We start from the raw sequence: 19,801 nt of genomic DNA, 5'->3' as shown, positions 1-19,801 counted from the left end.
AGTCACTGTTGTGCATCATGAAGCCCACCTTTCCTGGAAATGGCTAAACACATGCCTGCCAATGGGAACTAGTAAAAATTCCTTACTTTTCCTTATATTTATCTCAACCCCTGGTCTTTTTCACTTCCACCCTTCTGATTCTCTCCCCTATCCTGCTACAGGATGTGTGAGCTTAGTTGCTACAGGACTTAAACCAGGCCACACCTTAGACTTTCCTTTCACAAGGACAAAAACTGCAGAATTGGGCTGCAATTCTTCAGCCGAGTCCATGTAACAGACCTCTTAAAGCCCATGGGCATTCTGTATGGAAACAAAGTTTTTGTTAAGCATACCTCTCTGCATGCCATCTTCCTTCATAACTAGATGATCTGGGTGGTCCCTTCCAATCCAAATCATTCTATGATCCTATGATTTCTATGATTCTGTATCTTACTTCAGAGAGATGCTGAGAAGCAGCATATGCTGACTTTGAGGATAGAAAAAAAAATCTCATCTCAGGACAGTGAAATACTTTCATGAAAACCCATCTGTCTGGGTCTCATGGTAATATACCTCTCTAACTTAGAATCTGAACAAGTTCTCTGCTTGAGAAAGACATTAAACTGATCCAGATATGTCTCATTTTGAAATTTTTTTCTGAGTTTTTTTTAGCTGAATGGCTGAAAACTCCTCTACTCTCTCAATTTAATAAACTATTGAAATAAAACTTTGAATATGGTCCAAACAGCAGAATTTATCAAAATTCTAATTACTATCAACATAAGATGGAAAAAATTTGGTCAAGTATGGACTGAAAAACAGAAGCGTTCTATGAGCAGTTAATAATTGAAAACATGCAAGAAGCAAGAGATAAGCAAGGTTTTGGTGAAACTGAATTTATAAATTAATGAGGGATTTGAGCTGGTTGGTTGGTTGAGGTTTTTTGTTTGCTTAAGTTAACAAAAAGCTTAGGTTCATGTGCTTAATGTCAGGTTTAAAGTTTTATCCAGATGACACTACAATCATTCATGGAGAAATCTTGTGGACTTCTGAACAGCACATTTCTGAATATTATTTCGATGTACCATGGCCATTTATATTTTAAGAAGTTAATTAAGGTATTAGGAGATAAGCACTTACACCAGAATAGAGAACACGCCTCTGGGCAACACCACAAAGGCAAAGAAAGAGCGATGATTTCTCAAACACATTCACTAGAGATAGAACACAGGAACTTAACTGTCACACATTGCACTGCCCACTGTGAACACTACTTGCTATTACAGCTGTACATTTATTACTAATTACCTCTATTGTGTGAGCACCCAAAAGCTCCAATTAGTAACCAAGCCCCATTGTTTTAGATTCTGGGCAAGTACACAAGATGACACGGTCATCAGATGGCTCAATCCAAATGTAAAACCAGACAAGTGAATAAAATAATAAAGGCAGGGCAGCAATAAGAGCAATAACATAACTGCTCATTCACCTCTGAAAACTATGCATGGAAGTAGAGGATCATATTCGAGCTACAAACATCATCTCTCAAAACTGTCAGTGCAATCTCTACAAACCAAGAAATCCTGACAAATAGAGGGTCATGATGTCCATGCAGATTTATCTCACAAGCAGATAAAATATCTAGTCATAGAAATTGTAAAATCTAAAGTTTCATTAGAAGCTACTTTTCATTCACTTCTGATCCTGAGGCAAGGCTTGTTATTAATTCTATCTGGACAATATTATTAACACAATAATTCAGGAAATAGGATGAAAATTTCATTTGCAGAGTGACAGTTCTTGGCATTAAACAAACAGATCTCCAAACCACCTACCAGAGTATTAATAATTTTAATTTTTAAACTTTAAAAAACATGAACCATCAAATAAAGTTTTCTCTTCAGAAATCAATTATTTTTAGCATACCCAAATAAAGGCAACTGTATCAAAGGCTCATTTGCCTCCTCCTATATCCTGTATCCTGCAGTCCACATCAGTTGGGCCCCAAACACAAGCTAAAAGAATTATTTTATTAGGCTTCTATTTTCAGTTCAGTTTGTTTTGTGGTGGCGGTAGGTTTTTGGTTTTTACACAGTTTTGAAGCTGACATGAGCTACACTGAAAATCCTAAGTTAAAAACAGAGGTTTCTCCTTTATGTGGATTTCATTAAATTTGAAAGTGCATTTCTGGAAGATATTACTTAATGCATAAAATAAGGTAAATTACTTGGTGTCCATCAATATATGGTCACTGAGATTAAGGAACAAGAACAGAACTGCATTTCCCAGTCTCCAAATCCAACACTGTACCCACTGGAACACGTGGCCTCTGCCCTCTTTTCCATATTATTATGGTTCACAAAACTTGATTTGAAAACACTCCCCCAACACAGCACCTCTCTACACATGGTGTAGTGCTTGCCAAAACATATTTACCACAAAATTGATTGCCTGTGTATTCACAGAAGTTTTGCTTCCGACTTCAGTTTTGTGATGTGCTTTATTTATGTTTAACTTTCTCTCAGCCAAAATGACAGCAACCATCTCAGCAGTAAGCTTACATATGTTAATTTTGTGCTTTATAGGAGTTTTAAAACCTTAAGAATAATATAAAAATACAACACAGCTTCCTCAAACATTAAGATCCTATCTTCTGAGCTTGAGTTCAACACACAAGTAATTTTCTGAAAAAAAAATCTACAAGTAGCAAATGGATTAGAAATATTGTTTCAAAGGAAGCTTAAAAATTCAGCTCCTCTAGGAGCTTTCTTTGCCCTGCAGTATTTCTTTAGACAGGCTGTATCAAAGAAGATTATTCATTTTGACACAGTGCTGCCATTGCTGTTTTTTTTTTTTCATTTTCCTTTTTAAATATGCCTGTGTCTGTATTATCACATTAAAGAATGCAAAATAGAAGAAATTCCATCATCAACTCTAAGCACGAAATGCACGGCAGCTCTCCATTCCGAAGGGAGTTCATTATACAGCCTGGAATTCAGCCTTGTGCAAGTGCTGCCCTCCCACACAAATAAGCATTACCCAAATCTGAATAGCAATTAGCATCTCTAATATGCTCACTGACGCAGAGGTAACAATGAAATCCTGCTACAGATATGATTTTCAATTCCTTAATTTCCTTTTATGATTGGCAGTATTTCAAAACCACGAGCGTGTCACCACTCTAGATGGATCACCTAAGATGAAGCCAAGTCACACGAGTGCTTTGCATTGGACCCTGCCACTCCCTCCTGGCAAGAAAGCATCAACTTCTGGCCAGATGCATCAAACACTGAGGAAAAGGCCAAGAGAATGAAAATGAATGACTGCTCTTTATCCACTGACAGTAGGAGATCATCTATCTGTGTCACTAAGCTGCTGCAGTTCCATGTCCTGACCCGAATCCAGACTGTGCTGGATTCAGAGCAAGTTTAAATTAGAAGAGTTTGAAGCTGGCCTGTGGCACATGGAGCAAAAGACCCTAAATCCCAATAAATGAGGAAGGCTCAGCTTGCTTTCTTCTATGAACTGCTGCTAGCAATGGGTACTGCTTTAAAAGATGTCTCCTCAAGGATGACAAAGCCTGGGTACAGGGACACTAACACAGGAACTCACAAGAAGACTTACAGTATTATTTTCAATGTGTAAACAAAAGGAAACAATGTCTGTCTAATCAGCACACTGACAGTTCTATCACAAACCACCTTCTCCAAACATGCACACATGTCATTTGCATGAATACACAGCACACCAGCCAGCAAGAGACACTGCTTTCTACATGCAGAAGCTGATGTAGAATTATGTATTCAACAGTCCAAATTCCAAATAATTTTTTAAAAAACACACAGGCAGACCTTTGGAAGTCAGTCTGTTCTGAGTATACCAACACTTTGTATTTCTCTCACTTATTTCTAGTATTTAAGTATGCCATCAACAGTTTCCACAGTATTTGAAACCAAAAAATCCCTTAGATTGTGACTGACAGTCATTTCCAATTAACAGCCTCCAGCTCCAATATTTCTTATTCATGACCTTGCATTTTTTACTACTAAATATCCTTCCAGTTTTATTATTCTGCTCCTCAGTGAATTCAGTGGCTGATCTCCCTCATTTGTTTATCAGAACATACTTGCATTGTGTTTCAAAATACTAAATGATACAACAAAATTAATACTCAGGATCTCGACTTGTGGTTTTTATGCATTTTCCTTCAAAACCATCCACTGCCATTTTCTTTCAATCTATTCTTTACCTATCTTAGAATTCTAGCAATCTTCTTAGCCTCATTTTCTCTAATAAAGAGCAATTTTGTCAAAGTCCAGAAGTATGAGATATACCAGTCTTTCTAGGTCAAAACCACAATTTTTCCCTTATATGAACTCCTACCAAAATGGATGAACTCAGAGGAAATCCCATTCCTCATCTATACTGCAGACTGTGTTCCTCAGTCACAGTAATTCTGAGTAATTCTATTAACTACTGCCCTTAGGGCAATCAAATCTGTCATTAAATAAAGAGAAAACCTGCAGTTTTTTATCTATTTTTACTTCTCATTATAATAATAATGATTTAAATGTAAAGTCTTAGCATGATTGATCCAAATTTAGCTTCTAAAATCAAGACCTTTTTTTCCCTCAGCATTAAAATACTGTTACTAGGCACTTGTTTAGTACATAAATGTATCTTGTATATCTCTTACTACACTCAGAAGCACCTGAATTTGTCACCCGTTGAAATGCTCCACCAATTCTCCACCCTAATAAGAGAGTAGAATTCAGCTTCTGGTTAACTTCCACAATTGTAAGGTGTCTCCATGGGGTGAAATGACCAGTTGCCTGTGCTTCAAAACTGTCTTGGCTAAACTCTTATTATGGAGGTCAAGACACTCAGCTTGCTTTAGATGTTCAAGTGGGCTCATCATGACAACTCTGATCAGGCAAGTGCAGCAGGTCAACTTCTGTGTCACTGCTGAACCTTTCTTTAACAATCCTGTAGGGATTTTTTTAAAAAATCTGAACTCTGTAACAATTTTTTTATCCTTCGGTTATTAGGAAAATAAAATGTTATTCCTCATATTTTATCTTGCATCTTTCCTAAACAAAATGAATGCTTTCCTATATTTATGCTATAATCAAGAAAGTTGTCCTAGTTCATCTGCTACACCAACATCTAATTTTGTGAGAAGTCAGAAAGTTTCCAACAACCAGCCTCATGTTCTGAATCATTAGTTCAAGATACCACTGCCCTGACTCAATGCTAATACAGAAAAAAAAAAAAACTTTCTCGTCTTATTGATCACCTCATATATCACAATGGAAGGGCTCTGCTTGATTTTGATATTCAAACCATCATTTCAGGTGGAAAAGACTTTTAGGACACTTAAGTCCAAATGTAAGCCTAACACTGCCAAGTCCACTACTAAACCATGTCCCAAAGTGTCACATCTATATGTCTTCTAAATACCTCCAGGCACTGATGAATTGATCTTCACCAATCACCCTGCTTATTTGAGAACAAAGAATTTCATTTTCACAGGATTTGCTGAGGTGGTATTCCAGATAATGAAGTAACCTTGTCAAGTCACCACTCTAAACTGAGATACCACACAGCTTACACAGCTTTTCAGTCTCCATAATTTTTACTATTCATCAGTCTCCTCCATAGTTACCACACTCAGCATCAAAACCTTATTCTTGCCTGCCACCACTCTCCTTTAAACTCTGAATGTAAGTTTCCCTTTTCATTTGTTTCCCTTGACAATTCAAGGTCCAGAGCAGTTACTTTGTGACTGTTAAACATCATCAAAAGTGAGTGGATCTGCAGGTGATATTTACTACAGAAATATTCAATATGCCCAAAACTACAGCAACAAACACTACAAGTTTTGATATCCAAAGGGTACCACAGCCAGGAGGAGAGATGTGACCACACTTCCCCAGCTTACAAGGTTCTAAATTATCAGCAGAAAATGCTCATATAGCAGCTACTTTTTAGGGTTCAGTGAGAGCACAGAACAGCAGCTGCTGCCAAACATGCAAACAAACAAAACAAAACAAAACAGCAAACAAATGATTAGATCAAATAACAAACAGGGTAGTGAAAAATATAGAAATAATGCTGCATGATTACACAACTTCAGGGTATCCTCTCACCTGGGGAATTTTTTAATAAAGGAGACAACAGCAATACTAAGGACCATGGAAAAATGTATAGGAATTGTGGAAAGTACTGTAATTTCCCCTAATAAAGTATTGCAGTTGAAACTGAGCTCAAACTTTAGCTTTTCTTGTTTTATAAATCAAAGATAAAGATACTTTAATTAATTTAACAGATGGCAAATTCAAAACCAGTGTAAAACTACATTTTCTATCTAAAGTATTATTAGACTGTGAAACTGCTGGTAAAATAAAGAATTTAGCTAGGTTTAAAAAGCCTATCCAGTTACAGTGTTTTTCTTGTCTGTCTTCCAGGGTTTTAATTAAGTTAGAGTGCAGTGGGGGTTTTTTTCCTTTATTTTTAGACGGATATTAAACTTTATGGGTTAAATTTAAAGTTGCCTTGTAATCATTATTTGACTTACAACAAAAGGTAAATTAAACTACATCTACTACATATTGAGGAGCTCCTATAGTGCATTGTGACGTGATTTGTCTGATGTAAAACAAAAGAATTGTTAAGAAGCTAGAAAAGATATTACCCAGTAACAACCTTTATACTAACAGATTAATTTTAAATATTAGATTATCTTTGTTTCCCCCAAATTTTGATGATACTAAGTGCATTTCTCAATTACTGATAGGAACACTGTTGAAAAACAACTGCATGATATAATGTTCTGATCACTTTTTTTTTAAAGCTGCAAGATTAATGGAACAAACTATATCTCCAGCTTGACAGAACTCTTGAATTGTTTCATCATTTTTGCTGTTGTTGTTATTATTATTATTATTATTATTATTATTATTATTATCTTCATTATTTATTGCAGATAGATTTTCAAGTTTGCTTGATCTTCTTTGGCTCCATACCTCTCCACAAACCTTTGTCTGAAAATATCTTGGAGGTTTAAGGCAAAATTCATGCCTGAAGCAACAGGCTAAAAAATATATATAAGAAAGAATAACAAATGAATTTAGCATTAGATGACAAGTAGTTACATTGCTTCTTTCCCAAGCAAGTGAACAGTAATGTCTCTCATGGAGGGCAGTTACAGAGCAGTCACAAAATGAGTAACACAGCTTTGAAAAAGGAGATCCCCTTAACCTGGAACTGATTTATGTCAGAGCGTGTTCTGGGTCAATTCCACCTGCATCACTGGCACAAGCCACAGCAGGAACACAACTGCTATTTGTGCTCACAGAACAGATCAGCTCCAAGAGAAAGGGGATGCCCTAGATATCTGGATAGTTCCAGTTCACAAACTGAATGCCATTCTTCCCTGACTGAACATAAGCCGTTACGCTTCATGGATGTGTCTGTAGTCCCCCCTAGGAGAACCAGCAGCTACAGAATGTACTGTTCCACTAAAAGTGGTCTGGGAGAAAGGAAAATAAATAAATAAGCCATAATCACTGATACTGGTTGCTTGAAAAGCAGATATACATGCAGGCACACCCTTTATCTGGATCTCATGAGAACATTTCAGGACTACAGTTGAATACTCCAAGATTAGCATTCATAGCACAAGCTACATAATAAGTTAATGCATTTCAATGCATTAACTATTTATAAATAAACAAAAGAGCTTGCTTATAAGACAATCTGTCCAAATACTTAACTAGTTACATATGAATAATCAGTTAGGTAGCATTGTTCAAAGAGCCCAGAATTGTGCCAATAAAACTTTGTGTCTCAAGAGGCTTCAGAACTATGAAGTATAGGCCTGCTTCTCCACAGAATAGACCTCCTGTATAGTATCTCATCAGAACTGCTCCTTAAACACCCAAGGAAGGGACACAAACCCCTTCTTTCAGAGTCATGACAGGGTTGTGAGCATATATAAATGAGAAACCACATCCTAGGGTAAGAATGCTTTCTTTGGCCATTCAAGTAAATTTAGATCCACATGAGGGATAATGGGTTCTGTCACACCTATTTATTCATTCCTCTACATTGACTCAATGACTGTAAAAGGAATATTCAGGAGATGAAGAAGCAACAAAGTGATACGGATGTGCCTTAGTAATAAATACATAAATACACCACCACCAGCCCAACCCCCCCCCCCCCAAAAAAAAAAACAAACACAAAACCAGACATTTTTTTATATCCAATTGTTCCATTTTAGTCCAACAGTTTATGACATTCTATGCTGCCTTGTTTGACTTACAGTCTCCCAATCAAAAGAGACCTCTCCTGGTTCAAAATTAATATTTAAACAAAATTAATGAGATATCTGAAAATAGCCACAAGTCCAGCTATGAAATCCTGACAGCTCCTTTTCTGCTGTCAAAGTCTGCTAGCCAAAGCCTAAACATGCCCTCATTGCCTGTACAGTAGGGAAAACAGGGGAAAAGGACAACATGGCAAAAGAAGGAGATAATGAGGCCACCTTGTACTAGACCTTCCTTGCCCTGAGCTAAATAGCTTTACCTAGAGACTGGGGGCATGCTAAACAAACCAGAAGTGCCTTTAATCCAAACTCAATTTACAAAAGTTTTATTTTTACATTCTCAAATGAAAACTCAAGCAACCATACAATATTTATGGGTTCTCATGCTGTGGAAAACAGGCAAATATTAGTCTTATAATCCTAAATTTATTGGCCAATCCAACTGTACAGGACAATTATTAAGATGCAGAGTGAGCAACAACTCGCAGCTCCTGAATCTCCAACTCTGTAATGACAAAACACACCATTCCTGCCTCCCCATCCCATCTTCTCTTCCTCTCCTACCTAAATGCAGAAAATAAAACCATGAATTAGGCATTTGCTTTTTTAGATAATTAAGAGGAATGCTGTAGAGTGCTTAACATCTATGAATTGCTCCTTTCAGCCATCATTAGAAAGGCATTTTATACATTTTAATCCTGAACCATTTATGTGATCTTTATATACTTTTGCAGAAGCTTCTTACATTATGTTATCATTACACACTTCAAAGTTAAACTGCAGGTTACTAACTACTAGTACTGTAGTTTATAACAGCTATTTATTCAGAGCTTTTAATCTTGACTGGAAGGGAGTAAAAGCTTTACTGCAACCATTTCAATAATTTTCACAACTTTAGTTTCCAGACAAAATACATACTATCTCCACTTAGATATATTATTCCAAGTAAAGTCAGTGAAATAAATTCCACATGGATTGCAGCCTCATTCTCAACCAAAATTCTTCCATCTACAGAGGCAGATATACAGAACTAGTTTAAAATGAGTGAGCTTGTTTTCCCCTAAAGAATTGTTAAAATAATTATGAAGAAGGACCACAAAGGACAACGGCAAGTAAACAAAAACTGCATTTTTTTCCCCCCATGACCTTCAAAACTTATAAAAACACAGTGTGGAGATTGGAAGACTGGACTAAGAACAGTCACTTCAATCTTTAAATTAAGGTTTTTTAAAGTAAGGTTCCAAATCTCTTCTTTAAGTGTCACCCCATTTTGACAATTTCATACAAATAATAATAGAAAAACCCTTATAACTACTTCTTTGAGCCCTTCAGTGAAAATAATACAAATGTCTGAAGAATGGCTGTCCTATACACACAAGTGATGTGTAATTACCAGTTGAGGTTTTGCCCATTGCTGATAGTTATATAAGCACAATTGAATCAAGCTCATTTAACTTGGAATCAAATAACTTGGGTTAAGCCCAGTTGTACACAAAACCTGTCACTCCTATAAAAAATCCATTTGGTCCTGAAAAGTCTATTCAGCACATGCCCAACCATGGAATATTTCCATCCTTTAAAATTTCCCACCACTGAAACATGTCACAGCCACAGAGAAAGGAACACCAGACAAAGGTGCAAAACTGACTAATATTTAAGCCTATTTCTTAAGATAAGTGGGGAGAGGAAGAAGGAAAAGGAAGGTGTGGTTTAAAAGCAGCCAGATGATTCTTGTGTGGGTTCTTCACCCTATCCTATGATTAAGAGGCCAAGATTCCTTCCTTACTCCAAGGCCACAAACATATATTAACTCTAAACACAACTCAATGACAAGACACTCAAAACACAATTTGTAATAGTTCACCTTCTCAGTAGCTATCTGGGTCAGAAGGCAAGGTGCTCAGGGAAAGAGTATTCATACCTTGAGAAACATTATTTTACTCATAAATGCTTTGTTGTGATCAACAGCCCTTAACTTCCCTGCTAACACCATTTCTGAAGATGGCTGAAAATCTCAACACCCTACATTTTTGCCCCACTCCTCTAAATTAGGAAAGAATGCACTGTCAATTTTGCAAACCTCTATTTCAGGAACTTTCCACTATTAGGAAGAAAATTCCACATCCATAAGAATCTGGTCACGTAATTTGCACAATCTGAAAATTCATCTATGGCTTCTTTCTCATTTCCAATAGCCTCCTTCAAGTTCAGCTCCACGTTAATACCTTTGCTCCCAGGAGCCAAGCTTTCCACTGCAAACCCAGGACACTCCACATCTGCTTTCATGACAATCTGGTCTCTTGTTCTTAATAATGAGTTCTCAAGTGTACAGATTTGGGATTTAATTGGATTAGTACTACTCTCCAATCTTCTCTGTCCTCCTTCATTCTCATTATTATCTCAACTTTTTCTCCCCTCTCTCTGAGGGATAGTAGTTTTTCCATGAACCCATTCAAGTATCTTTTCTTTAAGCCTTTACAGACAGGCAACCATTTTGCTTCCTTGCCACTTAATTTTGGCTAGTACCTTTTACCTGCTAATTTCTAAAACAAACAAACATTTTTCTCAATTTTCTCCTTTTTTTTTTTAAGAGTTGCTCCTTAGCAGTGATTATTTTTTGACAATTTACTCTGGATCAAATTACTTTTGGATAATTTCTCATATTAGGAATTTGCAATTTCAGAGTTATGTATATAAGTTTCATCTCATCGTGTAAAGGATCAAAGAGCAGGGAAAGAAAAATTATTGAGCCATGGAAATCAGAGAGAAACTTCAACCTTGTTTTCATGACATTTATAGAAAATTCATCTTAAAATATACAGAGTAGATTCCCTTCAAGGGTCACAAATATGTTTCTAAAAAGGCTGCAAATGCCAAAAAAAAAGAAAAGAGAAATTTTTTCAATTTCTACAAAAAGCTGAATTAAAAAAAAAGGAAGCTATCACAAGTTTGATAATATAGCAACTAAATCAAAATAATTATGTTCTCTATATATAGATATATTGATTTATTGATCAATACATTAAGATAAATCAAACTGATTAATAAACAATCAAAATTGCCCATCAGTATTATCATACAATTAAGCGTACATTTACTATTTTTATTTTGCATTAGGATAACAATAAAAAGTTAATTACTTAGGCAACAGGCCTTTCTTTTAATGTAAATGTAATTTGCTAATCATGAAAGAAAAAACAACTTCAGAGATGTACCTATTTTGTTACAAACTCGTTAAACAACTAGCAGCAATTCTCAAAGAGCTGTTTTATTCTGCATCTACTTATTCATATTTAGATATCTTCAAGCCATCAAATTTGCATGAAGATTTTTCAAATTTAATAGCCTTTGGCAAGAACTACCTGTTCTGCATTTTTTAAAATAGCTGCCTTAACATAGTTGAACAGCCATAGTATTATGATCACATTTATTATTTTTCACTAAAACTGCATGTGTACAGATGTGAAAAATAAAAAAGCTACTCACAGAAATGTAGGAAAATAACTTACTCCCCTTAATACGTTCCATTTAGTGCAGGTCACATTTTGCCACCGTAAAACCCAGTCCTGTTTGATTGTACTGATTTGAATTATTCCACAGCCATTTTTAAGCTTTTTATTATTCTTAGTGGTGGCAGTCTTTCCTTCAGAACTGGTGTCTCATTACTTTACCCTGCCTGAACAGTCAGCTCCACTCATTAGAACAAGCATCTGCTACAAACAGTATTAATGAGATCCATATGAAGGGATACAACAAGCCATTACCCACCTGGCTAATCATTTTACAGGACAAAGCTGATAATGCAGAGTCATCCAGCAATGCCTTGAACATCCTGCCACAATTACCTTATCCAGACAGTAACTACTATTTTAGAACAGGGCGCTGCAAAATTGGATACATTTGTAAAGATGTATCTACTTTGTAGCTACTGTTAACATACAACATATATTTCATCTCAACAAAGCCAAAAGGCATGATTTTACTAGAGGGGAATTTGCCCTTTGGCTTTTGAATAGACTAGCATTAAAATTATTTATAAGACACCAATAGTGTGACTACTGTTCCAATAAATACTGAGAATTTACACCAAACCAGTCAGAGTAGCTGCAGAACTCAGTGACTTTTATTTAAATAATAATAATTTAAAGCAATATAATTTTAGAGGTGGTTTTCTTCAAAACAGCATGAGTTTGCATACAGCATTTACATACAACCAAGTAGCTGGTTCAAAGGAAATATTTCACCAAAGAGTGCCAATGCTAAATGAGCTTCACAGATCTTTTAATTTAAAGTTCATTTCTCTAAACCTAAGATACAAATACACACATCTTTATACACTGGCATTTACAAACATGAGGGGAGAAGTATTTGTTCATACTGTGTTTTTCCCTTTGGGACAAACATACTCCAGGGCCCTGCTAATACTTATGCAGCAAGGGCCCTGGAAACCAGGCACAGAAAAAGCAAGACCACAGTGAAGGCTCAAACTCTTCAAACCACAACAGACTAGGCTAAGCAAGGATAAGTCCAAATATTTTGAACTCAGAACTCCAAGAAAACGAAGGAGGATGAGTTTTACCCAAACCAAACTCACACACTTACAAAAATATGTAAGATACTACTCCAATAAATCCCATGAGATATTTTATAGAATCACTATCAAATAATTTAACTAATCAATTTCACATTGTTAGACAACATTATTTGAGAAATAATGCCCTTTTATTTAGGGAAATACTTTCTCTTTTTCTAAAATTATGGATAGAAAAATACAACAATACTAAGAAACCAAAAAATCATGCAGAGTTCTACCACTGGAAAAAAGCCCCAAACAATGGGGAAAGGGGCAAAAAAAAAACCACCAACGACAAAACACCAAAACCAACAGCTCTTAAATAGAGGACAAGCAGTTCAGCTCCAATTGGAATCTAGAATTAGCAAATGTTTTTGAATAAAAGTAAAAGTAATTAGTGAAGTTACTGACACTGGATATCAGTTACAATAATGTACCAAAAATGCTTCAATCATGAAACCTCTAGGAAAGACTGCTGCTGAAGAAATCAAATACAGGTAGTTAACAAATAGTGACATTTAAGAAGTTTGGCTAATGTTGTAGCTAAAATAAAACTGTTTTATTTCAGTGAGAAAGTATAACAGAAAGTTATTAGTTATGCATCTGCTTTTCTTTAAGTCCAACAAGGTCAACAAAAAAGCAGTGCTTTTTAAGCAAAGAGAGAGAACAAAGCAACAAAAGGAAAAAAGCATGCAAGCCTAATAATATTTTCATAGGCAAGGTCTAGACTGCTGCATCTAAACCACTCTTAACAGAATAGCTTCAGAGATATTTGATGACAGGGGTTCCATCTCCAGATAATGGAAGTAGGGGATCCATAAATGGGTCTCCACTAACTGATGTCTTAATATTAAATTCAAGAAGGTCACGCCTGTCAACACAAGCATTCAGAATAACTAATGAAAATCTGTTTAATTGTGTATGGAGTCTGCATCACTGGAGAACAACTAAATAATTAGAAGAATGTCCAATGTAAAAATGATCATAATTTTTCATTGTTGGTTAGGATACATATCATGAAAATTGCCTAATGTTCAAATAACAGCTCAGGTTTTCATCTTTAATCTCTCTTTCATATTACTTAAGGTGAATTTCATTAACACTGGATCTCTGCAAATCCATTTTCTTCTCTGAATATACCTATCAGTCTGTGTATGTTCATAATCTATTACCAGTTATTATGTTTTGAAAAAAATTAAAAGAGCTATTTAGTTCCTTCAGTTTTGTTTTTCCTCCATTTTGTTTTCTCACCATTCTAAAACTAAAAACAGAGGATAGAATGTTCAAAATACTGAAAATTTCAACAAGAAATTACATGTACACTTCAATTTCTTTCACAAAATTCAGTCTTCCAGATACACTACTATATTCTGTATAATTGCTTTAGTACTCAGAACGTGGGCATCCCATCCACATATTTGAGTAAGAAAATGAGAATATTACATTAAGACATCAGTTTTCCAAATTAATAACATAGGATATGACAAAGACTCTTCAGGTCAGTTTAAGAGCTGGCTGACTTCATTTGTTCAGGGTCAGCAGCTTTGGAATGCCCTATGCCCTGTACTGCCCTGAGAATATGCCTTAACCTCCCAATACCCCACTGCTGTATCTTCCCACCCTGAGAACACCTGCACTGCAATATCCAAGTGCTTGTGCATACAGCCAGTGTTAGTAAACCAATTATTCCCACACATTTCTTAATGCTAGGTCTCCATACTGACTGCAAGCTTACTTTGACTTTTCACACCATGCTCAGCCCAAGCTAATAAACCCTTGAAGCGTGAACTCCACAGAGGAGAGACACTTGAAGGGTCTGGGGCTTTTTTGTACAACACAGCTTAGTTCTGGCTGAATTGTGATTGTGATGAATTCTGACTGACTCCATGTGGAGCCACTTGGCAATTCTCATAAGACATGAAATTCCCCATATTCTCCAGGATTTTCATTATCTAGGATGTTCTATTATTAAAGATAACAAACCTAGCAAAATAAAGAACTCAGGAAAAACTTTAGAATATGTCCAATAAGTCCAATTAGGTTGTAGTTTGTTATTAAACAAAAGGCACCCCTGCAATGAATGTAAGAGAATTAGTGAGGGAAGATAAAATTACTGAGTCTTTAGCTGACATGAACTACATGTTTGAACATGTTTGATCACAGGATGAATTTTAAAAAATACCCCTACAAATTTTCTGATACTACCCAGCTTCTGAAGGATCAATTAGAAGTTTTAATTTTGTTTATAAATAAAGTCCTCACCTTAGCAAACACTCACTGCCATGTAAGATTATTCTAAGACCTTGGTGGCAAGTCATGGCTGACAGACAGGCAAGGGTTATGGAGAATAATGGTACCTGCCTTTAATAGTCAGTGTGTAAAACAGCTGCTAGAAAGAAACTTGGCCACAAACTTCAGCAAATGTTGGGTACCAAGACAGAATAAAAACTAATCTCTGGAGCCAGTTTTGATGCTGTGGTTTGTCCTTTGTACAAGCAAATTCACTTTCCTGAGAAAATACAAACTGTCTACCGAATTTACTGTGTTTTGCTTTTTCATTTAAAATGAACTTACCGGGTGCCGTCTGCTTTCCAGCTAACTTTGTATGGCTTCTGCTCCAAAAATTTAATATTTTGCTTGTCCATGGAAACAGGCTGTGCTCCAGGGAATCCAGTCCTAATAAAAAGAACCATGTTTATTAATGGTTCTGCAATAAATAGTCACACAAGTAAATACATTTTTCACATTAGACTCAAGTCACACCTGGTACCAGACTTGCTGCAAGGTTAACTCTGAGTTAGAACATCTTCTCCAATAAAGTATTTTGCAATAGAAGTCAAAAGCCTATCTCATAGGAACAAAGTTATTTGCTTATGACAAACCACTAAATTATGTGGAACTTCAAAGTTTTAGCTATGCAGAAAGAGATATTTAAATTAAAAATTACAGGCATGATAAGCATCAACAAGTTAGGAAGCAGTGTGGATCACCAACTTTGGAATGGAAAAGTCCAGAATCATAGACACTAAAACCAACATTTTCATTAGCATTGGTCACAAATCCAAGTTGCCTATAAAAATGAGTATTATACCTCTATATTTAAGTGTAATAGCAATGGTATAAATAAATCTTCTGCTTGAGAAAGAACTAAGCATTTGTAGAGCTGGAGTAGGCTACATCTGGAATTCGAAAAACAACATTTTGTTATCTCAATGGAAGAGTAATTCTAGAATCTTGTTTCTTAACATCAAAAATTGATCATTCCATTTCATAGTACAGTGCAAGACTTTCACTGCCAAGTGTGTTTGAGGCTTTTTTTTAATAAACAATCCATGGTCACCTTTTTCCTCATTTTCACAATGACCAGTTCCATTCTGCAAAATACAACACCTATTTCTAGATAGTATAAATAAGTAAGTTCTAAATATTCTCATACCCTTCCCATCCGCAGAACTGCTGACATTTTTGCTGTATTCCTCCTAATTTTGGTTGCGTTGTCACCTGGGTCACACATTTAACTGTTATTCCTTCCAAGAAAATTGCACCCTAAAAAAAAATAATTCAGTATTAAAGCCCTCATAAAATCAAAACATAATATGTCAATACAAGATAAAGACTGTTTTCACAACCCTCTAGAGCAATACTAGCTCAAACATTCCTTAAGGATTTACCCCCAAATGTCAAGATACATTAGCTCAACTTTGCCAGGAAACTCACAGGTGAGCCATATTATAAACCCAGGAACTAAATGAGGAAAAAATTTAACTTAAAAAAGGCAATAAGGATAAGGCAAAAGGAAGGGATAGCTAGTATTTAGATGCTTACACTACTTAGCTAATACTCTCAAGAATGCTGATCTAGGACAAACTTAACAAAAGAGAAAATATAAACAGCAGATTTGTAACAAAATATTTGTGTAAATATGTTTTTATAATTTTTTCTCAATCCAAACCAGGTTATTAGAGTGGAGCTGCTATCCTGAAAGCCCCAGAAAAGCCTATGTAGACATCAAAAAAACCAATCTGGAAATAAAACTCTAAAATAACTTGTACATTCTACAAAAAGTTTGATGCCAAGAGGAATAAAAACAAATCATGCATAACAAAACACATGAAAGCCACCAGGTCTACAAAACTACAAAATTAACGATTTCTATGGAGATCTCAAACCAACCAGACTTAATTCAACAGAATCTCAAATAAATTTTCAATGCACACAGAGAAGATCAAACCATGACTATTCACCTGTTGAACCCTGCATGTGAAGATACAAGTATCTCATATCTGTTCTCCAAAACACTTGAAGCTAGCTTTAACAAATCCAGAAAGGAGTAGTATTTTTCTCCTCTGCATTTCCACATGCTGTGGCACTCGTCTGTTATACACTTGAGCAAGTCTAGGAACTAATTTGGCAAAAATAACATCATAAATTGGTAATAATTTTCTGCCAGAACAGTATCCTAAACTAGCTCACCATAGGATAACTCAGTACTAGTGACAGCACAACGGAAGCAAAAGGGAAAGCAGGAAAAAGCAGGACCAGTTTTCAGTACAGCCTGCAGTTAGTTAAGATTGGCTCAGTCATATCACCAAATCACATTCTGAGAACAGAACATCCTAAAGAAATATACTGGTTGAAAACCTTAACTACCTTGAGCTCCACAGACTTTGTGTGTGTCACTCAGCCCATACAATTTACATGGGCACCAGCACGCAGGGGAGTGGGTGAGAGAGGCAGACAGCTACTCGTGCCTGGCCAGCACATTGTCTGCATTTTGGTAAGTGGTGAAGAGCACCAGGAAACAAAGGAAGATGGTTCTGCCTTGCTTCTGTGAATAATGGCAGAGTGGAATGCCAGTACAACTGCTAAGATTGAATTAACAGGCAGGGAACGGGAAAGATTTTCCAGAAAAGAAAAAGTAAGTAAAAAATTTGTACTTGAAAGTGTTTCTTGCAGAGTATCTGCTGCAAGTATAATCACTAAGGCACAGCACTATGAAAACAATGTGAGTCACTTGGGTATTCGTGCTTGGCTAACTTAGCACTTCAGGTTTCATGAGGACATTCCTTGGATAAGGTGCTAAAACTGAGCCAGATCCATGCAGTTTTTACCCTACTGTTCAGCTACCAATGCCTTTGGAAACAGGACACTGGAGACCACGGTGCAGAGACTCCAGAGAACTCAGATCACCAGGAGCAAATTGACTCCTCAGTACTGATACTAAGCCCTAAAGGATCCAGGGAAACTACATGCACTGGTATCTACACTGTGCACAACCTTCACACCACCTGTACTAATCAAGCTTGCCCCACTTGCCATGAATTTCTCCACCCATCACTTCAGCTGAAGAAGTGGCAATGTGGATCATCCTGTGTTGGTTCATATCCTAAACACCATCTGGAGGAGTGGGGGAGTGGGAACAGCCCCAGACACACACCTTCCTGACCCTAGTGGCTATCACCAGGCCTCGGTGAGAGCTGTCTTCAGCTACTCAGACTTGACTGCGTGCCAAAATGCCCAGAGACTGACTGCCTCCCAGAAGGCAAGAAACATTCCAAAACATGTCAGGAAGAGATATCTTCTAAAATGAAGGAAGTGAGAGACAGAGAGTTACACTTACCAGCTTAGATTTAATACCTAGAAACACAGGACCAAATCACAGTAACTGCCTCTTGGCATGTACAAGCAAAAAAGGAAACAAAATCATACTGAGTGTCACTCAGTGGCAAAGGTGTTCTTTTCATAATGAAACAGGCTTCACAGAATTGGCATTGCATGCATTTGCCTTGGTTTGTTTTTTGTTTGCTTATCTTATCCTCATCGAGGAACTCAGAAAACATGGGGTAGATGTAACTTCCATAAACCAGAAGTGTAACGTGTTCCAAAACCAGGTGCAGAGGAGTTAGTATTCCTCTAACAAAATGGAAGAATCTGCAGGGTCTGGTTTAGGCATAAGATCATCAATTTATTTCCACTAAACTTCCTATTAGCATTCTTACTTTTGTGACATCTCTGACTTTATTAACAAGGATATAGACTGGGATGGTAGTTTAAGATTCAGTGTTATCCTTCATTTTAAAAATGGGCTGGAAATAACACTGTGCAATTCAGCATAAACAAAGTTCTACCCTTAATAATGGATAAGAAATTATACAAACACACACTGGTAGATAATTAGAGAAAAATACATGGAAGCAGCAAGAGACCAAAAGCTGAATTAGTATTGTTCTGCCTTGTGAAAGGCAATTATGTTGAGATATATAAACAGAAATATTAGCCTTAAGACATGTGAAATTAATTTTTCCCTATTAAGCCTTACTAGGATGGCCTCAACTAGAGGCTTGCATTCAATTACAGGCACCACAGCATCAGGAAAACATGAGTCAACATGACAGAATACAAAGAATAACAAGAAAGGGCAGTAGTACAAAAAAAAATATAGTATAAGGAAAAAGTGAGCTAATAAGCATTTAACATGGAGAAGGAAAGGATACCCATACTCAAGCACATAAAATGGTGCTCCCAAATCAAAAAATAGTATTTTTCCCATATCCTTCAAGATGCCCACAGGCAGAAGAATAAGTGCAAGGGTTAAACTTTGCAAAGGAGAGTTGGTTAGACAGAAAAACCCCAAGTCACTAATATTTAGAATAATTGTACTGTGATAGTTAACTAATAAATATTATCCTCATTACATCAAATCAGTTTAATTGCTTCCGTCTGTCTCACAGATGACCACAAGACACCTGCACTCAAAATCATGAATTAAATCATTAACAGCCACCATCTCTACCAGATTGTTTAAGATGTCACAACTCATTTCAGAAGCACTGCATCTCACACCCCATAAAATGCAACTTACTTGGGACTAGAAGAGACAACATTCCTTAATAAACAGTAAAAGTTCCATTTAACCCATG

At 36.3% G+C, this 19,801-nt stretch overlaps 1 protein-coding gene across 1 annotated transcript in view; it reads right to left on the bottom strand.

The window, feature by feature from the left end:
- Nucleotides 1-19,801, bottom strand: part of RNGTT (RNA guanylyltransferase and 5'-phosphatase) — a 171,868-nt gene that overhangs the window by 129,818 nt on the left and 22,249 nt on the right. The window contains exons 7-8 of the mRNA XM_071443118.1: nt 16,318-16,427; nt 15,456-15,557 (exon numbers count right to left, since the gene is read on the bottom strand). Of these exons, the coding sequence (XP_071299219.1) occupies nt 15,456-15,557; nt 16,318-16,427 (212 nt within the window). The remainder of the gene's footprint in view (nt 1-15,455; nt 15,558-16,317; nt 16,428-19,801) is intronic.

Source organism: Agelaius tricolor, unplaced genomic scaffold (assembly GCF_023055355.1).
Source record: "Agelaius tricolor isolate 1412-34295 unplaced genomic scaffold, bAgeTri1.0.p SCAF_1, whole genome shotgun sequence".
Classification (NCBI taxonomy): domain Eukaryota; kingdom Metazoa; phylum Chordata; class Aves; order Passeriformes; family Icteridae; genus Agelaius; species Agelaius tricolor.
The sequence above is the reverse complement of the archived record's forward strand: the minus strand, read 5'-3'. Positions and strand labels throughout refer to the sequence as shown.